At 45.6% G+C, this 15796-nt stretch overlaps 1 protein-coding gene across 1 annotated transcript in view; it reads left to right on the forward strand.

Annotated features, from left to right (window-relative positions):
* The window catches only part of KIF5C (kinesin family member 5C), a 150073-nt gene that overhangs the window by 98307 nt on the left and 35970 nt on the right, over positions 1-15796 (forward strand). Inside the window, exons 12-15 of the mRNA XM_053670705.1 lie at positions 1911-2086; positions 7162-7230; positions 8908-9114; positions 11224-11370. Coding sequence (XP_053526680.1) covers positions 1911-2086; positions 7162-7230; positions 8908-9114; positions 11224-11370 — 599 coding nt within the window. The remainder of the gene's footprint in view (positions 1-1910; positions 2087-7161; positions 7231-8907; positions 9115-11223; positions 11371-15796) is intronic.

Genomic DNA, 15796 nt, shown 5'->3' on the forward strand with positions numbered 1-15796 from the left:
TCATCTTAAACTGGAAGAGCAAATTCCTACTGAGCTAGATGGCTGTGCTCACAAGTTTCCTACGCCAGGACTGAAACATCGGAAACGTGGCCGTGACCGATTAGGGAAAGGACATTTCCCCAAGTGTCAGTGGTGGGTTTGTCTGGAGAGGGGATGGAACTGGGAGGCGGGGATGAAGGAGGAATTCTGAGTTTTGTGTGTGCTCTGTGATGAGGAGAAAATGTATGTGATCTATATATTTTTTTAAAGCAAAAAATAATTCTTACAAATTAGAACATGGCATTGCTTTTACGGCCCAGGGATTTAGCAGACTGCAGAGAACGTAGCTCCTTTAACTGGGTGGAACTCAGTCTGTACACTGAGGTTACTGACAGACGTTTTAAATCCGGGCGGGGAATCAAATGAAATACTGATTTGGTTCAGGTTCGGTTCAGAGGCTCCTCTGGTATTTTGGTTCTGTTTCAGGTCAGTAGTTTTAGGAAAGGGTCTGAGCACAGTACAGTCTAGTTGAACTTTAGAAGGAGAAAGTGTTGGCTCAGTTTTATATTCAGGAAAGTAAGAGTTTATTCCAGGTTTTGCTTCAAATTTCTGCGTGAAACGGAACTGTGATACAAAAGTGAGATCACTGGGTGTTAATTTTATGTGACGTGAAGGCAGTTTGTGATTATCAGGTCCGATAATGGAATCTTAAGCAGCAAAGCAAACCCTCACAAATGGTTCTGTTTGCATCGAGATAAATACAGACCGTGTTCGGCGGGGTTCTTCGAGGCATGGTCTGTACTGTTAATGAGGCCGCCAGTTAGGGTCTCCATCTGTCGGGGTTTGTTGTTGTTTTTGTTTGTTTGAGAACTTCCCTCTGACTCAGAGCAGTTTTCCTGGGAAATTTCCACAAACTGCATTTTATGGGCTAAGTGGAGCAGAGCCTGGAACGTGCAAACGCTCACCGATCGTAGCACACTGAGTGTGAAGTTGATGGTAAACACTGTGACGGGGAAAGTATGTTAGGTTCTGGTTTGCTTTCCAAGAAGATATTTGAGAGGCTCAGCTGGGCCACGCGGTTTTCATAGAATCCGTTGGAGGCAGCCTGTCTTCGCAAGGTGATTTTCTTGTGGCGGATAGTCATTGGCCAACTTCAAACATTACCTTTTTCCTCAGCTTGCCCGGTCAGGCTTGGTAACGATGCTTCTTTGGAAAAGCCCAGCAGCACTATGCTGCAGAACGTGAAGTGGTGTGCAACGTCTCTGCGTGATATGCTAGGTTGGCTGCGTTTTCTTTGCTGGGACAGCCCAACATCACAGGAAATTATTCTGTTTGAGCTCTCCAGCAGAGCCAATTAATTCCGACTCCCTGCAGGAGAGGGTGGTTGATAGTGACGTGTGGGTTTGTGCGCTGTCAGTCAGAACCCCTGGCTCCATGGCTACCTGGCTTCCTGCTTGGGATTCAGGGAGCTCGAATCCAGGACGTGGGCCCTGCGGTGTTCTATTAAACAATGGCAAATTTGTTCCTTGATGTGGCTGTTTCCATTAATGAAATAGTAACCTAATTAATGGGTAATTAGGATGCCACAGAGGTCTGTTTCCCTTTGAATCAGTCACTAGAGAGAATACGATTCTAGTAAAGCCCCAGCATGTTCCTCAAAAGGAAAGTGTATGCAGAAAAAATTCTGGGTTTTGCTGCAAGGTGGATTAGTTAAGAGCTTGTGTGGTTGATAGAACCAGTTTTGTCAATTCACTGTGACTTTTCTTGTCAAATAGAAAGAATACAAACCACATTCTTTACAATTCTCTACGACAGCTCTTTATTGTGTCCTCTGTGTATGTTTCACGGGAGTGACTATTTTTAGAACTCTTCCTGGAGGCTTACATGCTGAATTTCTTCCATCCCCAACTCCTTTCGGCTGTGTGTTCCAGGAGAAGCTGTGCCCGAGGATGAACAAGTCAGTGCTAAGGACCAGAAGACCCTGGAGCCCTGTGATAACACCCCCATCATCGACAACATTGCCCCCGTTGTGGCCGGCATCTCCGCAGAGGAGAAGGAGAAGTATGACGAGGAGTTCTCCAGTCTCTACAGACTGCTGGATGATAAGGTCTGTAGCCGGAGATGATAAAGTCCTCATTCTGGTACACAGACCCTGAAAGTGGCAGGTCCCGGCACCGCCGACCGGAAGCAGCTTCAAGCTCTATGCCACTGATGTAGGGCTGCAGACCGATGTTTATGCCAGCCTTCCTAATTTTACCCTAGCTCTCGACTGGGCAGCGTGAGGGAACTCGACTCACGTGGAATGGAATTTCTGTGCAGATTTGACTGGAAGAATGGGGCGCTGGCCCAGCTAGACAGGCGGTCTTCACTGCTAGAAATTGGACTGGGGCTCATCACTGCGTGAGAGGGGGGGGTCCAGGGGTGGGAGTGCACACGATCTTTGTTTCATTCTCCCTGCTTTTCCTCCCTGGGCCCACTGCAACAGTAGTCCCAGCCACAGAGACAAGGGTGGGGCTCCCCAAACCCCAGTGTGTGTGTTAATTCGGTAGCTCCAAGGTCCCGGGAGGAGGGACCCATCGTAGAGGGTTGAGGTCTGAGCGCCTCTGCCTTATCCGGAAAGCTTTTTTCAGGGGCACACTCACGAATGAAGTAGTCTGAATGTGCTGCTTAGGGAGTCTGTTTTTATGGCAAACTTTTGGGACTCAGATAGTCATGTCAGTGCACCGATTGGAATAGAGGCACTGGAGAGCATTGTGTATCATTCATTCATCCCCATTGGAGGTGAGGTTAGGAATTCCAGAGGCACAGGACATGAAATGGAAGTTTCACAGGGTCTTGGCATGCTGCCCTTGGAATATTCGACAATCCTTTCACTTCATTTCATCAAGGTTGCTGATGGTTTTAGTCTGATTTAATCTTTTCTGCTGTGCTTCTGCTCTGAGTGCCCAGGGACACCTCTGGCTTGGATGAAACAGCTTCGTTGTGTTAACGTTGCCATTAATCTTCCTGGCCTCTCTTGTGAGTAAAACTCAGTCTGGTTTCACCTTTACGAGGGAATCGTGACTGGGCGTCTTCAGGAAGCTTGTTCTGCTTTGAGTTCGTGACCCTGGGAGTCATAACCACAGTGGTAAATTGGGGTCATCCCACCCTTTTGGTGACATAGTTCATCCGCTATTCACTTGGGTGACAGCTGGGTTGATTGTCCCCTAGGCACTTGACTTGCTGTTACCCTTCCATTGTTACCCAGTTATTTTACACAAACCCCCAAAGTGAAAAAGAGATCAATAGTAAGTCACCAGTATAGGCAATTTCTTGATTTCTCCAAAGAAGTGCTCTTGTTTAAATATACTGTAATTTTTTCTCATTTTAGAACTTTTGGTTTCATTTTTAATAATCCTCAGAGAATCTTAGATGAGGGGCAATAACCTGGTTCTACAGTCTTTTCTCTACGAATAGACACCTGCCACAGTTGCAATTGGGGTCATTTACCTTTGTGGCATGAGGCGTTTTCATTGGTTTGAAAAAGACTTCAGAGTTTTGAATCCAGCTGACCAAAGGAAATAATGAGCTCAGAGTAATGCAGTGCTGTGCCTTGGGTGTTCGTCTGGTAGCTGGCAGAGCTGACCCAGAGTCTCTGCCTCCTAATGACCAGCCTAGGACATCTTCTGTCTTATTCATTTCCCTTCAGCTGATGCCTTGAAAGCCCCACACGTACGTATTCGGAGGTGAGCATTTGTGGCCTACCACTGTGAGGCCGAGAGATCTGGGCAGGGGCTGAGCCCAGAGCCTCAGCCGTAGACAGGCACCAGAGCTAGTGGTTTGACCTCAGTAACCCTCCCTATGGACTGCCTGGTCGGCTGTCATTCTTATTTGCCCTCCTCTTAAGGCTCCTAGAAGGTACTTCATGCTTCTGATGTTGTAGGTGGTTTTATACTTTTGAGAATACATGAGTGGGAACATGGTACCTTCATAGATTAGGTAGCGGTAGAACTGGAAGTACCTAGGGCTAGATGAGGAACTAGCCGGGTTGTTTACGTGATGCACCCAAGTTTACATCGCCTGTAGGTGGCCAAGCTGCAGTGAGTTACACGGCTTCTGCTTCTGACTCCCAGTCCAGGGCTCATCCCATTCTGACCTCAGCCTTTAAAGGAGGAGCACGTCAGGCCTGGCAGACAAACCTGTGCAGAACGTGGTGGGAGAAAGGCTACACAGTGTCTTCCCAGCCGCCCCCTCTGTCCCTCTGTGCTGTCCCTCAGAGGGTCTAAGGACGGGTACTCTCCCAGGGCAGCACTGTGTGACGGGAAACCATGCCCTTTAGCACCAGATCTGTGACTTAACGTGCTGAGACCTGCACTGGTGACCTGCCTACCTGGGGTGTTTTCTCATCTGCAGCACGCGGCTCCCACCTGTTACATCAGAAGTTTGCAGCGGAGAGTAAAAGTTGCTAGTGCATAGCCAGTGCTTGAGAAATATTAGTTTCTTTCTTTCTGTCTTCTCCCTTTCAGTTTGCTTAAGGGAGAAGCCACGTCGTAGGTGGTGTCAGGTAGGCTGAAATCAGAGTTTCGAGACGAGCAGACCAGCGTTGGCGCTGTGCCTCTTCTTCCCCCGCACCTCTCCAGGACTGTTGCACTGCTGGAGAGAGTGTATGAGAAGGACTAGGTGTAAGAAGAAGTATGAGTTGAACTTTACTTCACTGGTTACCATGCAACAAAAACATCTTTATAATTAAAGGTGGCCAGCGACCTGTGGGCAACTCACCTATTTCATGGATAACAAAATTCAAGTGCAAGAATATTTTCTGAAAAGAGCTTTAAAGTCTGTTATGCGCGGACTAGGTCTTAACAGCATCAGAGTGAGCAGGTGTAAACATGGTGTACGAGATGTACTTGAATAATAGAGACAAAATAACACATCTTGTTCTGAAAGTTTTTTGAAAAAAAATTTTTAAATTACAGTAGACTATGCTCTTTCCTTAGAGCAGTTGCCTTAATAAAGGATAAGTGTAGTTTGGGAAATGATTTATGGTACAGTGATTTATGTCCTTCTAATGTAATCCCTGTTCTTCATGCTTCCCAGATGGGGGTGGCGGCCCTTGGTTCCCCGCTATTACCGCAAAAGTCCCTGCGTCGTCCCCCTCGGCACCTGTCTGGGCGGAAGCCCGTGTCTTCAGGCTTCAAAGTGAACGCAGGACAAGAACGAAGTGCTCGTTCCACCATTCGTCTTCTCTTGTGATTTATGTCACACGTAACTGTTGCGTACATGTCCCAGGGGAGGATGGCAACTCCTGATGTTAAACTGCTGGAGTCTTTTGTGTTGTTTAATATTTATGTGCTGAGAAACGTGACACAGAATTGTTCCTGGTAGCTGACATTCCAGGTTTACAAAGTAGAAGAGAAAGTCCTACAAAATAGTCTTCTAGTTGTGGGTATACACTTTTGGTGGTTTCACTTTCATGTAATTTCCCTGCCAGAAATCTGACTTGGGGAGGAAGGTCATGAGTATTTTGGGGACGATTAAAGCACAGGTGGTAAACACAAGGCCTGCAGGCTGAATCCGGCCCTCCACCTTGATTTGTGTGGCCCTGTACTTTGTTTCTTCCCGCTGGCAGTGCCCAGCTCCTTGCCCCTAGTTAAGGAGTAGTTACATTCATACGGTCCTGAAATTACATCTGGCCCTTTAAGGCAACTGCGAGACTGATGTGGCCCACGGTGAAAATGAGTTGGGCATCCCTGTGTCCAGCTCATTCTTTAATGATTAAAGAAACATTGAAGTAGAACGTTCAGTAGAAAAAGGATGCCCTTAAGGACAGAATTAAGGCCAAAGGAAGTGCTATGAAAAGGAAAAGGAGATACAGATCCTGTCGTACTGATTTTCGAATTTCCTTGCTCCGTGAACAGCGTGAGTTGTGACACCGAGTTAATCTGAGCAGGTGAATGCACAGACATGACAGGCAGATGGAGAGCATCCCGTGGGCAACTGGGGTTGTGCTAGTAAGATTTGCCAACGAGGCCCTTGAATTTAGCCCTCGCCTCACTTCCAGGAAAGGTGGGAAGCACGATGTAGGTTTTTCTTTTTTTCTATTCTATTCTTTCCTGTTCCCTTTCCTTTCCTTTTCTTTTTTTTTTTTTTTTAATATCTGCTGATGAAATCACCTGGGAAGCACCTGGCACAAAGAGGGACCCACAACACTGAGCTGAATCTGACTGACTGTGCGTGGGGTTTAGACCCTAGAAGTGTCATCAGACAGGACTCTCGCCGTTTGTAAGGGAGGGAGGGAGGCACCTGTGCAGGTAACTTGTCATTCTCACAGGCTTTGCTCCAATGAGCCTTTGAACTCAGGAGAATGTGTGCCACAAGCCCTGAGCCTCGCGCAGCTGAGTGTCGTCTGCCTGCTGCTTTGCACAGCTGGGTGGCCGTGTCAAGGGAGAGGCAGAGATGCCCCCGTGGGCAGTGAGAGCCTGGCGGCCCTGGCTTGTGGCAGCAGCGCCTGGTGTTGGAAAGTGAGGGCGAGGAGAAGCGTGCGCCTGTGGGCATCAGTGGCAGTGAGAGTCAGCGTCGCTCCGCCCTCAGCTTCTGTGCGTTTTGTTGTTGTTGTTTTTTCACACTGGTTAAGAAAATTAACTTCTGGTCAAGTGGGAGGCCTGCTCATGGCAAAGATTAATTCTCCAGTGAGTGGTTTTCCTCTCCAGGTAAGAGGTTTGAAGGAGAAATACTGGTCTCTCCTACGTACCATGTGCCAACATTCCTGGTCACTGATGTGTCTGACAGGATTTGGGGCATGAATATATTACAGTGCAGATGGTTAGAAATTGCCTTGTTTTTTGAGCTGGGAATTCACTGTTAACATCTTGAAATTGGGAGAGAGGTCTCAGAGTTCCCTTTCAGTCCCCAAGCCCTGGCTCTCTGATTTCTGGAAGAGCAGGGATTGAAGAGAACGCTCAGGACATTGTATTTTCCAGAGTACCCAGAGGGTTCATCTGCTGACGAAGGTGGGCGAGAGATGTTTTAACAGAATCAACGTCCCAAAACCAATCTTCCTTATGTGGGAATGCACCGCACCACTCCCTTCATTTTATCGGGAAGCTCACAGCTGGCATCCTGGTATCCGACCATCTTGGGAAACTGGGATATCTAAAATGACATAACTAACTGAAAAGAATTAAACATGATGTTTCATTTCAGGATGATGAAATTAACCAGCAGAGCCAGCTGGCTGAAAAGCTAAAGCAGCAGATGTTGGATCAGGATGAGGTAAAGTTTGTAATAAATTTTTTTTTACAAAGTTCTTTTATTACTCTCTGTTGTTGACGTTTCTCCCAGAAATTTAATTTGCAAAGAATTTTTTTGAAATCCCTGAATCATGTGGAAATTTCTTGATAGATTTCTTTTCAATGCCTATTAACAGCAGACTTCGCCTGAGTTTAGAAAATAAACGTGTGACTTGGTAGAGCCTTGGGACTCTGAGAGTGTGTAGCTGGTCGCTTCGCTTAGTGTTCAAAGGGACGAGACAGAGGAGCTCGGTGGCTGGACCAGGGTGGTCCTGCTCCCTCACACCCAGTGCTCGGCACTCCCGTGTTCTGCCATTTCAGCCTTTTTCAGCTCCGAGAATCAGCTGGCTCAGGTATTGGATACACACCATGTCCTCGTGCTGTCTTGTAGGAAGGACAAACAAACGGAAATTAGAAGGTAGACGAGGGAAAGCGGAGAGGAGAGGGGTCCAGACGCTGCGTGCATGTGTGTGTGATGCAATAAAAAGCAGGCGGGCCGTTTTCAGCCTCCCCGGTGGCTTTGGGTTCTCCCGTGAGGGTCTTTATTGCATCGCGTTTGGCCGAGGATTTTACAGACAGGAGCCTAAGCAAAGAAAAAGCAGACAATCTATCAAACATATTTTGTATCTTTTGTGCTTTAGGGTGCCTTCTCCTTTGTTGCTAAAATGCTATGGATTGGATCATGCAGCGCAGTTATAGCAGGTGGCTTGGGTTCATGTCCGCACTCCCAGCCCTCCCATAGACATAACTTATTAAATAACCCTTCCCTTCCTTTTCCTCTTCATTCCCCTTCTTGTCTCTGGGACAAGGACTGGGCCCACTGTCCAAATACTTCCCTCGGCCGGGAGATCCTGTATGCCTTTGCAGCGAGACGAACCACGTTTAATTGCCTTGCCTCTTAACCACAGCTGAGTCTCCATTTGCTCAGTGTCTCCTGCCCTCTTCTTCCTGTTCTGTTCCTTTGCATTTCCAGCTTGGTACAGTTGCCTTTGATAACCTTTCCCTTCTGTTATAGTTAAGACAAACTCCCAATACTTGCCTTTTTCCGTGGCATCAAGGCTGTATCTGTTCATTACGGGAAAATCAGAAAATATAATAGGCACCGAGATAATGAGAGCATCTGCATGCCCAGTCATTCACTTTTAACTCACGCTAATATTTGGGGTATATGCTGCCCTGCATCCATGATGAATATAAAAAAAATCGGTGCCTGCTGTTTTATTCTGTTTTGGTTGACTCTGCAATTGACCAGTTTACAATGTGAAATAAATGATAATATTAAAAAGTCATGTAAGTGTTATTATTGCCTTCAGAAATCATTTGCGCCCATCGTTTTTTAAACATGTGGAATAGCCAGCCAACTACGGAGTATGAGGATTTTTGATGTATAATCAATTATTTGAGTTAAGTCTACGCAGTTTTAAACTAAAAAGAAGAAGGAGAGAGAGAGAAGAAGAACAAAGGAGAAACAGGTTTTTGAAAAAAAAAACATGCTATTTTTAAATTTAGCATCTGGATATATAGTAGGGTTTCTAGTCATTCTGAGCTTTTCCAATTTGTTTCTTTGTATGTTTTTTACAATCACTTTATTTTGGAGGGGGACCAGAACGCAGACATCTGATCATTAGGTTCACAGTTCCCTGCCACCTCACATCCCCAGCTTTTAGCCTCCACAAGAAGAGACTATGAGAAGATCCAGGAGGAGCTGACGCGTCTCCAGATTGAAAACGAGGCAGCCAAGGATGAGGTGAAAGAGGTTCTCCAGGCCCTGGAGGAGCTGGCTGTCAATTACGACCAGAAGTCCCAGGAGGTGGAGGACAAGACCAGAGCCAACGAGCAGCTGACGGATGAGCTGGCCCAGAAAACGGTGGGAGCACTGCTGTCTGGGGGCGGGGCTTCCTCACTGCCATTGCTGTGCTTATGCCCGTAGTTGGGTGCAGGAAGGCAGTTGGCTGGATGGTTTTTCAGTGTTAGACTTAGATGCATCCTCTGAAATCTTCCAGTAATTGAAATATTTTGTGTAAGTGACTTCTGTGCACGCATCCTAGAGCTGCACGTCGTAACTGTTTTATATCCAGGGGATTTATAATGTTAGCAGGATGCCTTGTGGAAACCCGTCAAGGTCAAGGGGAGGGCAGATGTTGGAGCCAGAAAAATCCTTGTTCAGATTTTCACTTTACAACTATTAGGCCTTAGTTGAAACATTCAAGTGTCTTGAGTATTTGTTCCCTTATTTGTAAAAGTGGCGATAATAACATGCTACTTTCAGGGAGTGAGAATTAGTAATGATTTACATAATGCACTCAGTGTCCTGTGCATTTGCAATGGTGTCAATGAGTACATCTCAAACTGTCATGTTAGCATGTGACAGTGGGTGACCGGGAGGGCAGTGGGCTGCACTCTTGTGTCTCTGCCCTCCTCAGTGACATCCGGTCCCTCCTGCAGCTTCTCGTACTAGCCCAGGACGGAGCTGCGCTGGTTTGTTTGTTGTCCTGTTTTAAACCAGTGCTTTAGTCTCACACTATCTAAATTTTAGATTCTCCCAGTGAAAGATGCTGCAGGTTCTGCTCGGTGAGCTCGTGGCATCAGGGCCAGTGAGCATTTGACAGAGTGGCTGGTGGTGGGCTGTTGTCCACTCTGTCCTTTCCTACTTGGAAAGATGGTGGTGGGAAGCTGAATGGCTGTACCCAGCTGCCCTTGGCACCTCGACCCAAAGGTCTGGTATCATGGGATTGTGCCCAGAGTGCTCTGTGGAAAACATCCAGTTCTCCTGGGCAAGGAGAAGTAGCAGATGGTGCAGGAAAGCTCTAAGCTGCTGACCAGAGAGCCAATGGAAAAGGCTCCTCATCCATGCATTCAGTTGCATGAAGGGAGCATTTTCAAATGGCTTCCCTGGATGGGAACTACTGCCACTGTGGGTTTTAAAAGCAAAAGGAAATCAGCGGTGCTGATGCCAAAAGAAAAACAACAACAGAGCAAGGCAGACAGACTGGAAGTCATTTAAGGAAGTAGGAGGTGTAGATTTTCTCTGCTTATTATTATCTGCAGGGTTCTTTAGCTAGTCCTTGGTATTTGCTTCTCAAGACAATGAAACATTTTCCACAATGCAGTTTTTATTTTCTGTCACACTGAAGCACTGCTGGACTCATTCAGGCAGATCATCAGAAAGTGTTCTAGTAACACAGCTGCAGGCGGAAGACTGCACAGGTGTCTGCCTTAACCTGCATGGCTCCCCAGTCGTTCTCCACTGTTGGCTGAGTGGACACCAAGACACTAAAAGATGACAATTCTTTGGATGTTGTGAGTTTTAGGTAGTTAGGTAGTTAGTTAGTTAGTTAGTTAGTTAGTTAGTTAAGATATATGCTTTTTGGTGACGTATATGAGGGGTGGAAAAATATGTGTTTGTTAATGCTTGGCAATAAAATGGAGTTTCCGTTATATATTAAGAATTGTGATCTTGTTGAACTTGATATACTTAGAAAAGAGATGAAGAGTGTTTAATTCAGCTCACAATGAAGATTAGAATTTCTCCAAGTTGTTTTGTAAACACGTTCATGTCCCTTGGGGCCTTCCACACCGCAGTTGGATGGGAGTTTGGGGGCGGCCCCGGGAGCAGGTTTCTCCGTAGGGCGCGTGCAGCCCTGGAGAACATGAGCTGCCACAGAGCACCTGGTAGGTAGGGAGGGGGATTGCACGTTACAAACGTAAGGGCTCCTTTGGGGCTTTATTTATTTTTAATAACTTATTTTGCTAACCCGGAAATTGTCACCTGGTAAGTAGACATAACATATCTGGCCAGGACCAGTTCCTTTCCTCAACAGAGTGCACGATAGTTGTGGCTGACAAGGACCCTCATATTGAAATCACAGGGAAGGGGAACAGAGGTCCATCTTCCGTGTGTTGTCATTCATTGCCGTGCTGAGAGTGTAGAGTTGATGGGCACCCCTTCTAATGTGTTGTGGAAATGTGTTTTCAGACCACACTGACAACCACACAGAGAGAGCTGAGCCAGCTTCAAGAGCTCAGCAACCACCAGAGAAAGAGAGCCACCGAGATCCTGGATTTGCTGCTGAAGGATCTGGGGGAGATAGGTGGAATCATCGGCACCAATGACGTGAAGACTGTAAGTTATAGCCCCTCTGCATTCTGCCCACCTGTGCTTCTAATGGCGTGGTCCTGCGCAGGCGGGGTCCCTGCTTCATCCTCCTCAGTATCCAGTGCTTAGCACCGTGCTCTGCATCTGCCCCGTGCTTTGTGATACCGAGTCAGAAAGATAGAAGGGCTGACTGAATGGCTAGTGAATGATTTGGGGGGAAAGGAGGAAGAGAAAAAATTGACCTTTCAGATACAGGACATGGCCCCAGGTCTGGGTTGATGTCATGCAATTGGGTTTATTCCTCAAACTTACATGCCAGTGTCACGGAAACTTGGAGTTTGATAGGTTAACCAACAGTTCCAGTCTCAGGATCGTGTTTCTCCTTCTCTGTGAGAATCCAACAGAGTGAAAATTCCCCAACCAATCAGCATGAAGTAGGAAAGCTTTTAGGTGAAAGTAATAGGATTCTAACAATGGCTTAAAAAGCAGAGCCACTTTTAATTATTCACAGTGTGAGAAGTATAGAATCTTTCTATTCAGAGTGTGATTTGTGTCACCTGGGAACTTAATTGGGAATATACACACTTTCAGGCCCACCTCAAACCTACTTGATCAGAATCTTCACTTTAACAAGCTTCCTCAAGCCATTGTTTTGCTTATTAAAGTTTTAGAAGCCAGTTTTGGTTTGGTGCATTGTTTCAACAATGTCAACAATCCCAGCCCTTTCTTTATTTCCTTTATGCTTTCCTTAGCCTGTTACTTTTTTATAGCTGTAGGTTTTTTGTCTCGTGGTAGCAAGATAGCTGCTATAGCACCAGTCGTCACATCCTAACACAACTATATTCAAGGCAGGATGGGCTGAAAAAGTAGCCAGTTTCATTCAGGACCGAACTATATCCCAGAAGTCACCTAGACATCCCCTTACTTACCCCTTATTGGCCAGCAGTGGGTCTCCCCACACTGCAAGGGAAGCTAGGAAAGCAGAGAAATAGCATTACTATCATTGGCTTAAGCCAACTATAAACAATCCCCTGGTATTATGCACATTGATGCCACTGATGGCAGGGAAGTAAGGGATGTGGGAAGAATGGGGTGGTATAACGTTGTCCATGAGGAATGGAGGGAAGAGAGAGAATAAATGAAGTTCTCCGCCAAGAAAAATTTGCCACAATATAAGAGATACCATTAAAAAATTAGACACATTTTAAAAACTAGGTTTATTGAGGTGTAATTGATAGAAAATAAGCCGTACTTATTTAAAGTGGACAGTTTGGGAAGTTACGGCCTACGTATATGCTCATGGAACCATCGCCACAGGAAGACAGCGGACAGATCAGCACTCCCAGAAGTGGGTGGGACTGCTTCTGGGCCCGCCATTCTGTCTCACTGGTCTAATCCTCATGCTGGTGGCACGTGGTGTGCACTGCAGTGGCCCGTGACAATAAACAGCACCTTGCACGAAGTGGCCATTGATAACTGTGTGGGTCAAATCAAGCCAGAAAGTGGTGCTGTCTTGCTCAGCTTTCACCTCACAAGCCTCTAAAACCCAAATCTTTTAATTTAACCATTTGACTTCTAAAAGGCTGAATACTGCATTAGCCTGCTTTGTGGGAACACTCCGTTTTTGAGCTGGGGTTGTACTAGAAAAGCTCCCCAGATTACGTTTGTTTATAGACATTTCTGGAAAGCATAGAAAGTCCTATCTGGGTGGTTACCAGCTCTAAGGCTTAGAGTGTGGATCTCTTGCAAAACCTAATCATTCTTTCATGGAACCTCTATTGTAACTGAATATCTCATGAATCTTTATGAATGAATCTAATTTTAGCCTAGAATTCTCAGGTACTATAGGATTAACCCTATTAAGCTGTAGTTTGGTACTTTTATATCTGATGATTTAGAAGAATTTTTAGAAGCATACACCCTGGTGTTGAGCTATAAACTGACGTTTGGGTGATTAAATGCCCCTTGAAATATGGAGGTGGAATTGATTTATGGGAGGTTGGCATCTGCTGCTGATAATGATAAAGGAAGATATTTTTATGCTAAGTTCTAAAATAGAACTGATGAAAAATGCTAATGAAATCAAGGAGTGTCTGGGTGCTTTAGCATTTGAAAAAAGAGTCCTTACCTCTGGGAATCTGAAGTATGATTGAAATTATTTTTAAACACTCCACTGGATGTCTTAAAGGTATTTTTGGATTCCAGACATTGACTGCCCTAGTTAATTTCATTAATAACTAGTTAATTTCATTGATAATTCTCACTTGCAGAGCATCATAGTCTTAATCATTGTTTTTTTCTTATAACTGTGACTTAATTACTGCGGCAGTGAGACCTGGGGAGGCGTGGTGAGACTTTGGGCCCCCTCAGTTCTCTGGGCGTCATTCCCCTGCTGTGTAAATGACGAGGGGGCCAGCTTATCGTGAAGGTCGTCAGCTCAGAGATGACAGGACATGCACAGGTATTTCTTAGGGCTGTCATATGGGCACATAATCACCGCCTCCCCCACCCCCCACAGCTTTTTTTGATATATAATTGACACATAACATCGTATAATTTAAGATATGCAGTGTCTTAATTTAACACATATATATGTTGCAGAATAATTACTCTGTGGCATTATCTACCACATTCATTTTATCACAAGGTACCATTTCTTTTTCCTGATGGGAACATTTGAGAGCCAGTCTCTTAGCAGCATTCAAATGTATGATACAGTTTAATTAGCTGTCATCTCCATGCTGTGTATTCACTGTATGAACTTGCTAATACAGTACCTGGAAGTTTGTATCCTTTGTCCAATGTGTCCCCCAGCCACCCCCACCCCCCGGCCTCTGGTAACCACCACTCTACGCCCTGTTTCTCTGGGTTTGGTGTCTCCAGGTTTTCTAGATGCCACATATAAGTGATATCACATAGTATTGTTTTTCTCTGTCTGACTTACTTCACTTGAGGGATGAATCCTGAAGGTCCATCCGTTTTGTTGCAAATGGCAGGGTTTTCTTCTTTTTTATGTCTGAGTAATTTCCCATCACACACACACACGCACACATACCTTTCTGCTGGCAGACACTTAGGCCGTTTCCATGTTCTGGCTGTTGTGGGTAATGCTGCAAGAATGGGGGAGTGTAGATATTCCTGTGGGATTCTGATTTCAGTTCCTTCGCTTATTACCCAGGAGCAGGGTGGCTGGATTATTTGGTAGTTCTGCTTTTAAGGAATTTAAGTTTTGAGGAATACTGCTTTCCACAGTGGCTGTACCTGTGCACACTCCCCGCAACAGTGCACTAGGTTTCCCTTTTCTCCACAGCTTCGCCCACACCTTTATTTCTGTCTTTCCAACGGCAGCCATTCTGACAGGTATGCGGTGCTGTCTCCCTGTGGTTCTGATTTGCGTGTCCCTGACGACAAGTCAGGTCGAGCCCCTTTGCATGTGTCTGCTGTCCATCTGTGTGTCTTGGAAAGAGCCTCTGTTCAGGTCCTCTGTCCATTTTTTAACCAGAATGTTTGTCTTTGCTATGAATTGTATGTACAAGTTTTTAAATATATTTTGGATATTAACCCCTTACCAGATACGTGATGTGCGCACATTTTCTCCCATTCCATAAACTGCATTTTCATTTCGTCGATGTTTCTTTTGCTGTGCAGAGTTTTTAGTTTGATGAAGCCCCACTTATTACATCACTTACAGTTGATGTAATTGTTTTGATCTAAGAAAATGAGCAAATTTAGGAGATCTTTTTCAGCAATCTTGTATTTTTGTTCCTAAAACCCTTTCAGTTCCTGCAAGGTCCCTGCCGGTGGGTCTGAGATGAGTCTGGGTATATTTTGGACTTCTCCGGACTCAAGATGAGACCAGCTAATGACGAGATGAGCCCAGTGTTGACTTTGTAGGGTTTATTAGTGAGCTTCCTCTCCTTTTCATGTGCCTTTCTCCGGGTTTTTTTTAAATTTTAAGGAAAGATTTTTCAGGAATCCAGCCAGGAGCTAATAGGATAGAGGTCGAATAAATGAAGTGGGTGGATTGGCTGCCTGATTTTCTTCTGACCCACACGGGCTTCTTTTAGTCTCATTCCAACTTTTGTATCTTAGAATGTAAACAGTCACCTTACTCATTTTTACCTGGCCTAGAAATGGCCCCTGGCACAGCCAGACGGTGCGGGGGGGGGGGGGGGTGACTCTCCCTCCGGGCAGAGTAGAAGGGACCGGCTGCGGGCTCTCTCTGCACCCGTGGGCAGCCCTTTCTGCTGCATTTGTCACCTGCACTGCAGCACACCGTCTAGCTCGCGTGCATGGCTGGTTGTTGACAGGCCCCAGGGAGAATTAGAAATAACATTTCGGCAACAAACTGACTCTTCCTTGTGAAATAATGGTGCACTAGAATTACTGAAAACTTTGAACTTAACGACTAAATATATGGACTCTTAAGGGGTAAGAAATCTTCCAGTTTCTT

Source organism: Artibeus jamaicensis, unplaced genomic scaffold (genome assembly GCF_021234435.1).
Source record: "Artibeus jamaicensis isolate MK-2021 breed Jamaican fruit bat unplaced genomic scaffold, CSHL_Jam_final contig_603, whole genome shotgun sequence".
Classification (NCBI taxonomy): domain Eukaryota; kingdom Metazoa; phylum Chordata; class Mammalia; order Chiroptera; family Phyllostomidae; genus Artibeus; species Artibeus jamaicensis.